This window comes from Ovis canadensis, chromosome 17, assembly GCF_042477335.2.
Source record: "Ovis canadensis isolate MfBH-ARS-UI-01 breed Bighorn chromosome 17, ARS-UI_OviCan_v2, whole genome shotgun sequence".
Lineage (NCBI taxonomy): Eukaryota > Metazoa > Chordata > Mammalia > Artiodactyla > Bovidae > Ovis > Ovis canadensis.
In genome coordinates, this window is record NC_091261.1 from 45,707,550 (window position 1) to 45,721,370 (window position 13,821).

Sequence of the window (13,821 nt, forward strand, 5' to 3'; positions counted from 1 at the left end):
TCTATTATTGCTATAGCCAGAGAAACCAGCTGATGTGTCAGACATGTTAAAAAGTGAAAGTTTGCCACAGTGTATGTTTGCTGTAGCTTTCTCCCCAAGCTTCTATAATGATGCTTGTTACACAATAATAAGGACAAGGCAGGGGCTTAGGAATTCAATTTTCTATAGGGTCCTGTCAATTCAGCCATACACTGACCTATTCTCTAATGGAAATAGCCAGAGAAATACAAATATCAAGACTCTGAGAACATCAAAGGCCTTGCTGGAAAAGCCCCCACACAGAAAAAAGTGTGGGTGTGAATCCTTCCACTCTGGAAGGGTAAAAGCCTGAGCTGATGATGCTGGAAGAGAGACTCAAAGTCTTTAAAGAAGTGAAACAAGTATAACAGAGTTGACACACAGATTACCAAATAGCCTTTCCCTTAGAACTAATGCTAAATTTGTGGTTTTGATTTGAAAGGTACAGAGAGACATTATGCAGTTTTTAGTTTAAAAAAAAAATAAGGAAAAGAGCATGATCATTTGTCTCTAATATTTTCTAAAAGAAAAAGTTATTTGCCTCTAATCTGGCTTTTTCTTTTTTTCCTCCTTAGGAACTGTAATGCTTGTTTTTAAATTTTAGGAAGATGTTTCATATTCTTCAGAATATTGTCTACTGCATAGCTAAAAAGTACTGAACCATTTTTATGTTCTTTTTCAGTACAATTGTGTTCCTTAGAAAGTATAACCTGGACTTCCCTGGTTATCCAGTGGTTAAGACTCTGTACTTCCACTAAGGGAGGCACTGGTTTATTCCATAATCAGGGAACTAAGATGCCACATGCCCTGTGGTGTGACCAAAAAAAAAAAAAAGTAAAAATTATGCTCACAGAATGTATATACTTTCTTGCCTACTCACCCTCAACTTAACCTTAAATTTACATATCTACATTTTAACCATGTTATCAAAATTCAGTTTAAAGTCATGTTTCTTCTTCAAAATTGTTTATATCCACCTTTCTCAAGGCAGTAATCATCTTTTACCTGGCCTTATCCTTGTCTACCTATGACTTTTCTATTACACATGTTTCTTTGAGAAAGAATATAAATGATAAGCGTGTGGACTTTGGAGTAGGAATATTCTGATTTCAAATCCTTGTTCTGTCTCAAACTGGAAATAAGGGCTAAATAACTTAGAACAAATTATTTAACTTCTCTGACGTTCAATTTTCTAATCTACAAAATGGTACCATCACTTCTAAGGCTTAAACGAAATCATGTGTCTGTGAATACTTTTTTTCTTTCTATATACCTGACAGTATCATAGGAGTTAGGGAAATATCTGTTTACAGAATAGACAAAAATAAATAAGGTAATAAAAATGGGGGAGTTGTAAGACATGGTTTGGAAAAGTATTTCCTCAAATTTTCCCAGTTTAAATTAGAAGTATATATCTTTTCTTTTTTATTTTTTTTTATTTTTTTTAATTTTAGTTTTTTATTTTTTAAATTTTAAAATCTTTAATTCTTACATGCATTCCCAAACATGAACCCCCCCTCCCACCTCCCTCCCCATAACAACTTTCTGGGTCATCCCCATGCACCAGCCCCAAGCATGCTGCATCCTGCGTCAGACATAGACTGGCGATTCAATTCACATGATAGTATACATGTTAGAATGTCATTCTCCCAAATCATCCCACCCTCTCCCTCTCCCTCTGAGTCCAAAAGTCCGTTATACACATCTGTGTCTCTTTCCCTGTCTTGCATACAGGGTCGTCATTGCCATCTTCCTAAATTCCATATATATGTGTTAGTATACTGTATTGGTGTTTTTCTTTCTGGCTTACTTCACTCTGTATAATCGGCTCCAGTTTCATCCATCTCATCAGAACTGATTCAAATGAATTCTTTTTAACGGCTGAGTAATACTCCATTGTGTATATGTACCACAGCTTTCTTATCCATTCATCTGCTGATGGACATCTAGGTTGTTTCCATGTCTTGGCTATTATAAACAGTGCTGCAATGAACATTGGGGTACATGTGTCTCTTTCAATTCTGGTTTCCTCGGTGTGTATGCCCAGAAGTGGGATTGCACCATCATTTGGGCAGTTAGTGCATTGTACTGAGTGCAAATGAACATAATCCCTGGTATCCTACCCAATCTAGTGACTAAAAGATACTGATCTGGTATTATTTTATAGCTATTTTTGTTACACTCAGTGTCACAGGTGCTTTAGAGGTTAAATCTAAATTTATTAAAGAGTAAAAACATAAAACTAGAAACTTATGGATTGGTTTATACATGGCACTCTTTGAACGCTTTTGTGTTCAGTTCTTTGTGACCCCATGGAGTGTACCCCGCCAGGCTCCTCTGTCCATGGAATTTTTCAGGCAAGAATACTGGAGTGGGTTGACATTTCCTGCTCCTGGGAGTCTTCCTGGCCCATGGATTGAACCTGCATCTCCTGCACTGAAGATGGATTCTTCACCACTGAGCCATCAGAGAAGCCCTTATACATGGCACATATAAAGTCTACTATGCAACTAGCATCAATACCCTTGAATGTAAACTCTTTTCTGAGCATTTGTTAGTTACAAGTTTTTTTGTAGTACTTTATTTTTTCATAAAGGTGCTCCAAGAATTGTAATGAATACCCCTCTTGGTAACTTTTATTGCTAGAGTTTTGGTGTCTGTATTGTAAGAGTTATGTTGGAGTAACTGAGCCCAAATACCCTTATCCTGAGAACTGCTCTCAATCCACAAGACACACACATACACGCATACACATTCCATGGCTCATCATGGCCTTCTGGACTGCTTATTACCCTGCCTTTCTCACTCCAAGCCACAATAATTAGGCCAGTACTGGTACACCTCAAGCTAGACATATTGTCTTTCTCCTAAAAGTATACAAATGGTATCCATAAATTCCACTTAGTAAGCTTCCTATAATCAAGCCTGGGGATTCCTATTGTTATGCTCATTTTCTTCCTTATATTTAAAGAAATACAAGTAATCTGTTCAACAGATAGAAAGAAATGAAATGGGCATGAAGAGGGAGAAAGACTAATATACTCTCAGGGGCTCAGATGGCCCCTGAGAGACTGAGAGGAAGAAAAAGCATCCTTGATTCTGGCAACATTCCAACTCTCGTTATATTCCCTTAATGCCCATAAAAATTAATAAAGGAGCAAAAACAAATTTGTAAAAAAATGACTAATACCCTCCCCCCCCACACACACCTAGCAGTAGTAGTACTCTTGTATGCAAATCGTTTTCTAAGTATTTGTTAAACACCACACTATTAAAAAAAAGTGCAACAGACATTAAGAGATGTAAACAGACACAAGAAACACATTAAAATTAAAACAGCATAAAACAGTGTCCCAAACTCAGTATTTTATGTATTCTAATTTTAATACCTCTCTAGCTGATTGTGTAAGAAGTAATCTATCACATTGTATGCATTAGCTCAGTCATTGTGGAGATAAAAAGGTAAAGCCATCCTGGAACAGGAAACCAATATTCTTCCTGTTTAATCAACAAATCTAAAAATTTATTCTTTTCAACTATTTACTCTTGTTCTTGTCCACCACAACACGGTGCTCCACATGTTCCGCACAGTTTTATGACAAAGAGAAATTTTTCATGAGCCATTTTTGTATCCCCACCCCCTTAAAGAAAGAGGGAGGAAAAACTGTTTCATACAGAAGGCGTTAGTTGTATGAATTAGAACTGCCACCTAAGTGTGGGCTAATGTAACCAAGAGGGATTTCACCTACATCCATTCAGTCAGTTTATGGGGGTTTAAAGAAATTCCAAAGAGTCATCAGAAGAGGAAAAATAAAGGTAATGCTTTTTGCCACACAGGTAGAATCTTTGAAAGTATGTGTAATATGTAAAACATTTTGACACCCCCATCATATTTTTCCAGAATTAAAAGTATAAATTGCTTCTCTTGTTCTAGAGCTTCCTATCTGCTTCTCTAATCACTACTCACAGTAACCTCAACTCCTGCCACAATGTACAAGATACAACTCTTGTCTTGCATTGCACTAACTCTTGCACTCGTTGCAAACGGTGCACCTACTTCAAGCTCTACGGGGAACACAATGAAAGAAGTGAAGTCATTGCTGCTGGATTTACAGTTGCTTTTGGAGAAAGTTAAAGTAAGTTTATTCTCTTTCTTACTCAAATTATTACATTTAATTTTTCTAACTGGAGCCTGCTTTTTAAATAACAATCTGTTATGCTTTCTCAGAATCCCGAGAACCTCAAGCTCTCCAGGATGCATACATTTAACTTCTACATGCCCAAGGTTAACGTAAGTACAACTTTCTATGTTCAATTTAATTTTAATAAAACTGAAAGTAATGTGAAAATTTACACACTAACTGCATTAATAGCACCTCATCTGAGGAGAAGAAATAGTAACTTCAGTATCTTTTTAAAAAGAACATCAAGTTTGATAATGGGCTTCTGAAAAATGGCTTTGCAGTTTTTTAAAAATATATACTTATATATATTTTGGGGTAGAGGAAATGGGAAAAGAGGAATAATATTCTCACTTTATTGCTGGGATAATATTTTAAAAGATTGTATTGACTTACTTTTTTATTTAAAAATAAAACTCTGGAGATACTTGAGCATATCACTTTACCATTCAAATTAGCAAAACTGATTTCAGAGAGCCCATCTGAAAAAATCCTTTATTGTTTTAGGAGGGATTCTTAAGGATCTTTCTTCAAGAGGCAGTATAGCACTAATCCATAGCACAGATCCTAGGGCAGATTATTTAACCTGAAATCTCAGCTCTGCCATGTCCAAGCTTTTGTAACTTTGAGCAAGTTACCTATTCTCTTTGTGACACAGTCTCTTATGCAAATGATAATTATATATACTTCATATAATTTTGTGAGAATTAATGAATAAATGTAAAGTACTCAGAATAGTGGCTGGCATATGGGAAATGCCATATAAGCACTAACAATTAGAAGTAATAACAAAGACTAAATTCTTCCTGGAGAGTATAGAGTAAAAAATGGGATTTACACATCTTTTTACGTCAATAAACCTAGAGACTTCTGATGCTATATGACTTATATTCCAAGACTAAAAGTTCCATTTGGTTGTCCAGGGATTCAGACAGTTAGATAAGCATCATCCAAGCTCCTAGAGATACACTAGGTGTGTCAAGTTTCCTAGTTGTTATGCCAGTCAAAAGGTAATGGGCAAGACTCTGATGCTAGAAAGCGCTGGTCCTTGGGTGAATAGCCTATAAGAAAACTGTGTTTTAAGGGTCATGGGTGAATTTCCATTGATCACCATCTTACATCTTGGAGGAGATTAGATATCAAACTACCCTTTGAGACTTCCCTGATGGTTCAAAACGTAAAGAATCTGCCTGCAATGCAGGAGATCTAGGTTCAATCCCTGGGTCAGGAAGATCCCTTGGATAAGGGCATGGCAACCCACTCCAGTTATTCTTGCCTGGAGAATCCCATGGACACTGGGGTCTGACGGGCTAAGGTCAGTGGGGTCACAAAGAGACATGACTGAGTGACTAACACTTTCACTTCCTTCACCCTTTTTTTCAAACTACCCTTTTAAAAGATGAAAAGGAAATAGAGATGCTCCTCCAACTTAATCAGAGTCACGTAACTCTTACTTCCAGAAGCATAAAGACACTAGACTATTTTGAGGGAAAGAGCTCCAAGTTCATGTCAAAAACTTAAACTTTAAACTTGTTAATTTATAGTAGCAAGTTGAAAGGGCATTAGATGAAAATGTCATAAAATGTACGTGGTGTATTCCTACCTCTCTCTCTAAAAGTGAGGTAACACCAGATTATGTGCAGGGTGGTAGAATTCTTTGAAATTTAATAGTTTCTAAATGACAACACAAAATCTATCTGAAACTAAAAGTAATGTGATAAACTCCATTCATTTGTCCATTTTACAACTATTCCATGTTTGCAAAAGAATTTAGAGAGGTATAAAAACATTTAATTCAAAGGTTGTTATGATAATGCTATAAAGAAAAAGAACTGACATCTAACTCTGGCTCCACCTAGTCAGTAGTCTTTTGCCTGGATAATCCCACGGGCAGGGGAGCTTGGTGGGCTATGGTCCACAGGGTCGCAAAGAGTCAGACGTAACTGAGCACACACACACATACACATCGCCTGGTCATGTGGCCTTGGGGAAGACACTTAAATTCTGAGATTTAGTTTTCTTATTTGTAACATGGTGATAACACAGTGTATTACGTATGTCAAAAGGTGGCTGTGAGACTTAAATGGACTTATTTAGGACAGAACACTTTGAAATTATAATATACCATAGAAATATGAAATATTATCATTATATATATGAGTATGTATATGTGTGTGCTTGTGTGTGTATATGTCTAAATCAGGGAGCCTATCCAAAAATCCTTTAAATACTGTAAAGTTTTATTTGATTGAGACATTATGTTTAACAATGCATCTTACTATAATTATTACAGAAAAGTAAAAAACTAAGATGCAGTTTTATGGGCCTTGCTATATCAAGCTATTACTAAGTAGTTACAATTAACTAATCTATAAAATGTTGCGATTATGACAGATTGCATCCAAGAGCTCCCTGTGTCGCTTACATTCTATGATTCATAACTCTTACATTATTAAATATTAGAATCATAGACTGTGAGCCTATACTTCCAAATTAAGACTACTCTTGGCTATAATAATTTCTACGTAGATTGGAAAATAATTCAACCTATATCAGTAATTTGCATTTGGGTGCAGAAATGTTGCCTTTTTTGCAAAGCCAAATTAAGCTGAAATTAATGACTTATTATTTGTTAACTAACAGTTAATGCTAACTATGGGCAGCTAAAGTCTAATTTTTCCAGTCTTATAATGTAAACTATATTGATCCATCTTTATAGTAATGCTGAGAAACAGACAGAATTGGTACAAACTATATACTGTTTCTATTAATAAAATAAATTTTGATATTAATTTCTGGTTCTGACCTTTAGTCAGGGAAAATTGATCTGATAATTAATTTTACTACTATTCAAGGCTACAGAATTGAAACATCTTAAGTGTTTACTAGAAGAACTCAAACTTCTAGAGGAAGTGCTAGATTTAGCTCCAAGCAAAAACCTGAACACCAGAGAGATCAAGGATTCAATGGACAATATCAAGAGAATAGTTTTGGAACTACAGGTAAAATATTACTATATTTGTTTTCCTGGAAATAAAATAAATGGAAGGGCATTTTAACATTGTGTAACATTTGGTATTTGTGAAGTACTCATGCATTTAAAGTCCGTTATGAATATAAGTCATTTTTATGTTAGGTGACAAATTGTGGATCTGGGAAGTGTAAGCTAGAGGGTCTATCTACCATCCACTCAGGGACAAGCCCCTACCAATGCACTTTGTCACCCACCCCTCACATTAACACAAAACTGGGATTGGGAGAACACTGAATTGAATTTCAAAGAAAGGAGACTGGTGTCATTACATACAGTAAGTCTTCTACATTCGAACCTTTAAGTTGTGGACTTTCAAAGATGTGAATGTGCGTTCACATGTCCAATCATAAAAGTTAGTTCACGTGTCTGTCATACATTGTCATTTGCCTGCATCCTCTACAAGTGATTGTGCTTTGTGTACTTTACTGTATAGTACTGTATAGAGTACAGTAGTAGTGGGTATCTTTGTTTCAAGCCCAGGATGTCTAGAAGCAAGGGTAAAAGCAGCAGTACATAGCTGACTGCGTTAAGTTGGGTACCTAGGCTAACTGTAGGACTTACAAACAAAATTCAACTTACAAACCCGCTCTTGGAACAGAAGTCATTTGGATGTAGGGGACCTACTATATTTTTAGATTTTTTCAGATCATCTTCCAGAATAGGTAATTCTGATTACCCAAAATTACTTTTTAAATGAGGTTTTCCTATCATTTGGTAGAAGAACTAAGAGATCTGTTTAAAAAAATGGCAACCAGTAAAATGGCCAATGGACCAAATAATTTACTTTTTATTTAGAGGTAATACTCACTTTCAGGACCTTAAGAATTGTAAACGCATAGGAAGCATGAAATATACAAGGAACTTGGGTGATGTGAGAGATTCATGGCTCTCTTTCCTCATCCATCTGTCAAAGTACAAAATTCATTAATTAATAGACATCCTAAATAAAAAGCACAAGTTAAATTACAGCTTGTATGTCACTATCTGGATATCATAACATATACTAATTTAGGCACATAATTTTGGTCATTTGAAGAAAATGTGAATGTTAGTATGTTTAATATACTTGAAAATAAAGGCCATAACTCTATAAGACTTGAACTGAAAATAATTGTATATAAGGTAAACTACTTTGAACTAAAACAAAATTAAAATGTTTTCTTTTATAGGGATCTGAAACAAGATTCACATGTGAATATGATGATGCGACAGTAAAGGCTGTAGAATTTCTGAACAAATGGATTACCTTTTGTCAAAGCATCTACTCAACAATGACTTGATAACTGTGTGCTTCTCATTTTAAACTATCAGGCTTTCTATTTATTTAAATATTTAAAATTTATATTTATTTTTTGATATATGTTTTCCTACCTTTTGTAACTATTAGTCTTAAGATGATAAATATGGATCTTTTAAGATTCTTTTTGTAAGCCCTACGGGCTCTAAAAAATTCAGTTAAATTATTTATCCTAAAGTATTTATTTTTATATTGAATCTTTAAATATAATGTCTATGCAGGTCATTGACTAAAATTATTTAATAAAGTTGATGAATAAAAACAAACTCAGATATTTGTCATTCTGGGAATAGCACAGAATAAGGAAGGTCCTGTAATATGACCACAGGTATATACTGTAAAAATTTCCCCAAGCAATTCTGGAAGAGATATTCATGTGGGAGCCCATTCCCTAACGAATGGGAATTATTGAGATATTCTGGGAAGTTATTACATGACCCTGAGGGATCAGGTAATTCTGAAACTCCAATGTGAGTCATCAGTCAGAATGGGGACTTAGCCTGATGAAATATTAGCTTGAGTCCTTCTCCAGAGGGCTCAAAGGGATCACAAAGCCTCCTAGCACATCTCCACAGCACTATTCCAGAGAGCACTGTTGACTGACAGTCTCTAGCTACTGCTATTTGCATTTAAATTGCATGGGCAATGGAATACCTTAACTGTCTCATCCTAGGGATCTATCAATTTTACTGCTCTCTGTCTTCATTAGTCTGAAGAGTACTTGATCATCTTACTATTTCAAAGAATACCATGCTGGTCAATGACTTTGGTGCTGTTAACTGGATTTACTGACAAGAAACAGGTAGGAGTAGTAAAAGAATAAGACAAATATGGGGTAGAAGAAGAGCAACAAGTTCAGGGATGTGTCACAAAAATGAAGTTTCTAAGGGTCCAGTAGTGTCTTGAACGTTAGGAGTTTCCTTTAAAGTGGAGGACAAGATTCTGTGTCTTGAAACGCCAACTGCAAAGAAGTACAAAGCTTGGTGGGCCTCTGGAATTTGAAAGTGTGCTACATACACTATGCTGACTCATTTTTGAAGGGTAACTCTATAATGCTGTCAGTTTTCAGTAAAGCCCCCAGCAAGAAAGGGCTATATTGCAGGTCCAGCCCTCAATTCAAGTTCCTCAGCCACATGAGATATATGACCCAGAAGACCGAGTGGTGTTCAAAGTGTTTGTGATAGAGGTATTGTTAAAAGCCTCTAGAAAATCCCTGAAAGATAATGACCACACAGTTTTACAGTTTTTAGAAAGACCACACCCTACTCTGCAGATAATGCCCCATTTAAAAGCAAAATCCTGGTAGAGACAAATGTCTGACCACAGGACACCAAATGATTCTGCAACCTGAACTGTCCATCATGAACTAATTATTAACTGATGGACTGAACCATTTAACACTGGGCAACACAGCAGCATTTCACTATAAAATGCAAGTGAGTAGGCCTAAAGAGATCCAAGAGGGACAAGTCAACTTCATAAACAGGCAGTTTAGATTCTCACAGAACCTGGTTTAATCCCTCTCCCTTAGCCCACTCCTGTGGCTTCTTGGGGGAGTTCCCTATTACAAGAGAGAAAAGAGCATGGTTCACAAACAGATCTGTACCGGATGCTGGTGTCAGCCAGAATAGACGATCCCAGAAGAATAACCCTATTCAAACTTGGTTTCCCGTTGCATGTTTAAGGAGAAATGGACAGAGGTTTGGATCTAGAATAGACTGACTTGTGGAAAGTGATGAATGAGACTGCCAGATGACTGGGGATATGAAGAAAAAATGTAAAATTAGTGACAAGAAGTTCTGGAGAAGAAGTATGTAATGGCTCTCTTCGAATGGGCAGAAGATCTGAAGATATTAATGAAGGCTTTCATTATTCAGATGAACAAGATGACTCTTTCTGAGGATGTCAGCCAGTCTCTTTCCTTGGCCAGTAAAGTGCTTATTCAATAGGTCCACAAACAAAATTCTATGGTAACAAGTATGGAAATAAAAAAAGAGCTCAACAACATGGTCGTTCACTTACAAATGCTAACCTGGCTACTGCCACTGTGAGTACTCAAGCTCCCCAAAGCATGTCAATGCTGAGTTTTTAGTATAGCACCATTCCCTAAAAGAACCAGTTGGGATTGATTATACTGGACCTCTCCTACCATGGCATGAGCAGTATTTTGTCCTCAAAAGGACAGATTGATGTTTCAAACACAGATTTTCTTTCTTTTTTGCCTCAAGTGTTCTGCAGCACCACTGTGAGTAGATTTACAAAATGTCTTATCCATCATAACACTGCCTCCAACCGAAGTATATAGTATGGCAAAAGAAGTGTGGCAATAGGATCAAGCCCATGGATTTCACCGCTCTCTCTATAGGCTCTACTATTTAGAAGCAGCTGACTTGGTTAGACAGAGAAATGCTTTGTTGAAGATTCAGTTAGGGCATCTACTTGGAAACGATATTGTGAGGGTCAAATGAAGAATGCTCTATTAGTGTTAAATCAGCAGCCAATATATTGTACAGTCTCCCCCAGAGCCAGAGAACATAGGTCTAGGAATAAAAAAGTACAAGTAAAAGCAGTCCATCTCATTATTGTACTAAATGACTCATGTGAAAAAAATTTTCTTTACCTCCCATTAATGAAATCTTAGCTTAGTCGATTTTATGGTCCTACTGCTTAAAGGGGCAGGAATATTAACTTTTATCAGAAAACTGATTAAATGGGAGCTGAGACTACCTTTTGGGCATTTAGGGGCTTTTCATGCAGTTGAACCAACAGGTACATATTGTACTAGGAGAGTAACTGATTTGATGACAAGAGGAAATCAATTTCCCACTATACAACAAAGGCAGCTGCTACATAATAGGTAACACTATTTGGAACCCTGGAAGCTCAGTGGGGCAGCACGTAACTTCCTCTTCCCAATTGTATTGGTCAGTGGAAAATTGTACCAATCCCCAAAATGCAAGAATACCAGACTTGGATTTCATAGAATAGAGAATTTGGAATTTACCACCAGGTAAAGAATTCTAGGACACTGACAGTGTGGAAGGACATGCACTCATCTTCTCTTGTGAGAACTCCAAAATTGTGACTTGCTGCTGAACAACCATCAACAGGAGAATGTTGGACCCCACCAAAAAAAGATACACCATGTCCAAGGGCAAAGGAGAAGCCCCAACAGGATTGTAAGAGGGGGAAAATCGTGTTTAGAATCAAAACCCCATACCCACCAGAGATGCTTGGGGGGCTCAAACAAAACCATGTGCACACCAGGACTCAGAGACCCCACAAAGACTGAGCCAGACCTGCCTTTGAGTGTTGAGTATCTCCTGTGGTGGCATGGGTCAGCCACCAGTGGCCTGCCTCAGGGACAGGGGCTCTCTAGCTGCAGCAGACCTGGAAGGAATGCCATGTGGCCTAAGTCCTCTTGGAGGGCCATTAATCCCACCACAGAGCCACTGAGCAGATGACCTACAGACTGGAGAACAATTATACCAAAGAAGTTCTCACACTGTTAAGAAAGTTCTAGGAGCCACAACAGATTTCCCAACCTGGGGATCCAGCAAAGGGAGTGAAAAACCCCAGGAAATTTGACTTTGGAGGCCAGTGGGATTTGATTACAGAACTTCCATGCAACTGGGGAAACACTTTGGAGGGTGAAAATGAAACCTTGTGCACACCAGGGCCCAGGAGAAAGGTGACCTCACAAGAGACTGAGCCAGACTTGCCTGTGAGCATCCAGGAATCTGCAGTAGAGGCGTGGATCAGTAGTGGCCTGCATAGGGTCAGAGGCACTGTATACAACAGTGCTGGCATAAATCTTTTTGAAGGTGCTCCCATAGTTTGGCCTCACCCCATCACCCCATCAACAAAAAAATTGGATTAAAGATTTACTGAGCATGGCCCTGCCCATTAGCACAAGACCCAGATTCCTCCCATCAGGAAGCTTCCACAAGCCTCTTACCCTTATGCATCAGAGGGCAGGCAGAATGAAAACCACAATTAGAGAAAACTAACCATCCAGTCCCATCACTTCATGGGAAATAGATGGGGAAACAGTGGAAACAGCGTCAGACTTTATTTTTTGGGGCTCCAAAATCACTGCAGATGGTGACTGCAGCCATGAAATTAAAAGACGCTAACTCCTTGGAAGAAAAGTTATGACCAACCTAGACAGCATATTCAAAAGCAGAGACATTACTTTGCTGACTAAGGTTCATCTAGTCAAAGCTATGGTTTTTCCAGTAGTCATGTATGGATGTGAGAGTTGGACTGTGAAGAAGGCAGAGCGCCGAAGAATTGATGCATTTGAACTGTGGTGTTGGAGAAGACTCTTGAGAGTTCCTGGGACTGCAAGGAGATCCAGCCAGTCCATTCTGGAGGAGATCAGCCCTGGGATTTCTTTGGAAGGAACGATGCTAAAGCTGAAACTCCAATACTTTGGCCACCTCATGCAAAGAGTTGACTGATTGGAAAAGACTCTGATGCTGGGAGCGATTAGCGGCAGGAGGAGAAGGGGACGACCGAGGATGAGATGGCTGGATGGCATCACAGACTCGATGGATGTGAGTCCGAGTGAACTCCGGGAGTTGGTGATGGACAGGGAGGCCTGGCGTGCTGTGATTCATGGGGTCGCAAAGAGTCGGACATGACTGAGTGACTGAACTGAACCAAACCAAACTGATCACATGGATCACAGCCTTGTCTAACTTAATGAAACTATGAGCCATGCTGTGTAGGGCCACTCAAGATGGATGGGTCATGGGGGAGAGTTCTGACAAAAATGTGGTCCACTGGAGAAGGGAATGGCAAACCACTTCAGTATTCTTGCCTTGAGAACCCTATGAACAGTATGGAAAGGCAAAAAGATATGACACTGAAAGATGAACTCCCCAGGTTGGTAGGTGCTCAATATGCTACTGGAGAAGAACGAAGAAATAGCTCCAGAAAGAATGAAGAGACAGAGCCAAAGCAAAAACAACACACAGCTGTGGAAGTAACAGGTGATGGAGGTAAAGTCTGATGCTGTAAAGAACAATAGTGCATTGGAACCTGGACTGTTAGGTCCATAAATCATGGTAAATTGGAAGTGGTCAAACAGGAGATGGCAAGAGTGAACATCAACATTTTAGGAATCAGTGAACTAAAATGGACTGGAATGGGCAAATTTAATTCAGATGACCATTATATATACCACTGTGGGCAAGAACCCCTTAGAATAAAGGGAATAGCTCTCATAGTCAATGCAAGAGTCTGAAATGCAGTATTTGGTGCAATCTCAAAAATGACAGAATGAT

The 13,821-nt window shown here is 38.0% G+C and overlaps 1 protein-coding gene across 1 annotated transcript; it reads left to right on the top strand.

Moving 5' to 3' along the window:
* Window positions 1–4,007: 4,007 nt before the first annotated feature.
* IL2 (interleukin 2) lies at window positions 4,008–8,513 on the top strand. The gene is made up of 4 exons (XM_069557497.1): window positions 4,008–4,154; window positions 4,247–4,309; window positions 7,055–7,201; window positions 8,403–8,513. Exons 1-4 carry the CDS (start codon window positions 4,008–4,010, stop codon window positions 8,511–8,513), a joined length of 468 nt encoding a protein of 155 aa, XP_069413598.1.
* Window positions 8,514–13,821: the final 5,308 nt, after the last annotated feature.

What these genes read in the sequence shown, in the direction of transcription:
- IL2 (XM_069557497.1), top strand. Translation starts at nt 4,008, where the DNA reads ATGTACAAGATACAACTCTTGTCTTGCATTGCACTAACTCTTGCACTC. An exon ending in TCTACATGCCCAAGGTTAAC is followed by an intron (nt 4,310 to 7,054) that starts GTAAGTACAACT and finishes CTACTATTCAAG; the next exon opens with GCTACAGAATTGAAACATCT. An exon ending in GAATAGTTTTGGAACTACAG is followed by an intron (nt 7,202 to 8,402) that starts GTAAAATATTAC and finishes TTTCTTTTATAG; the next exon opens with GGATCTGAAACAAGATTCAC.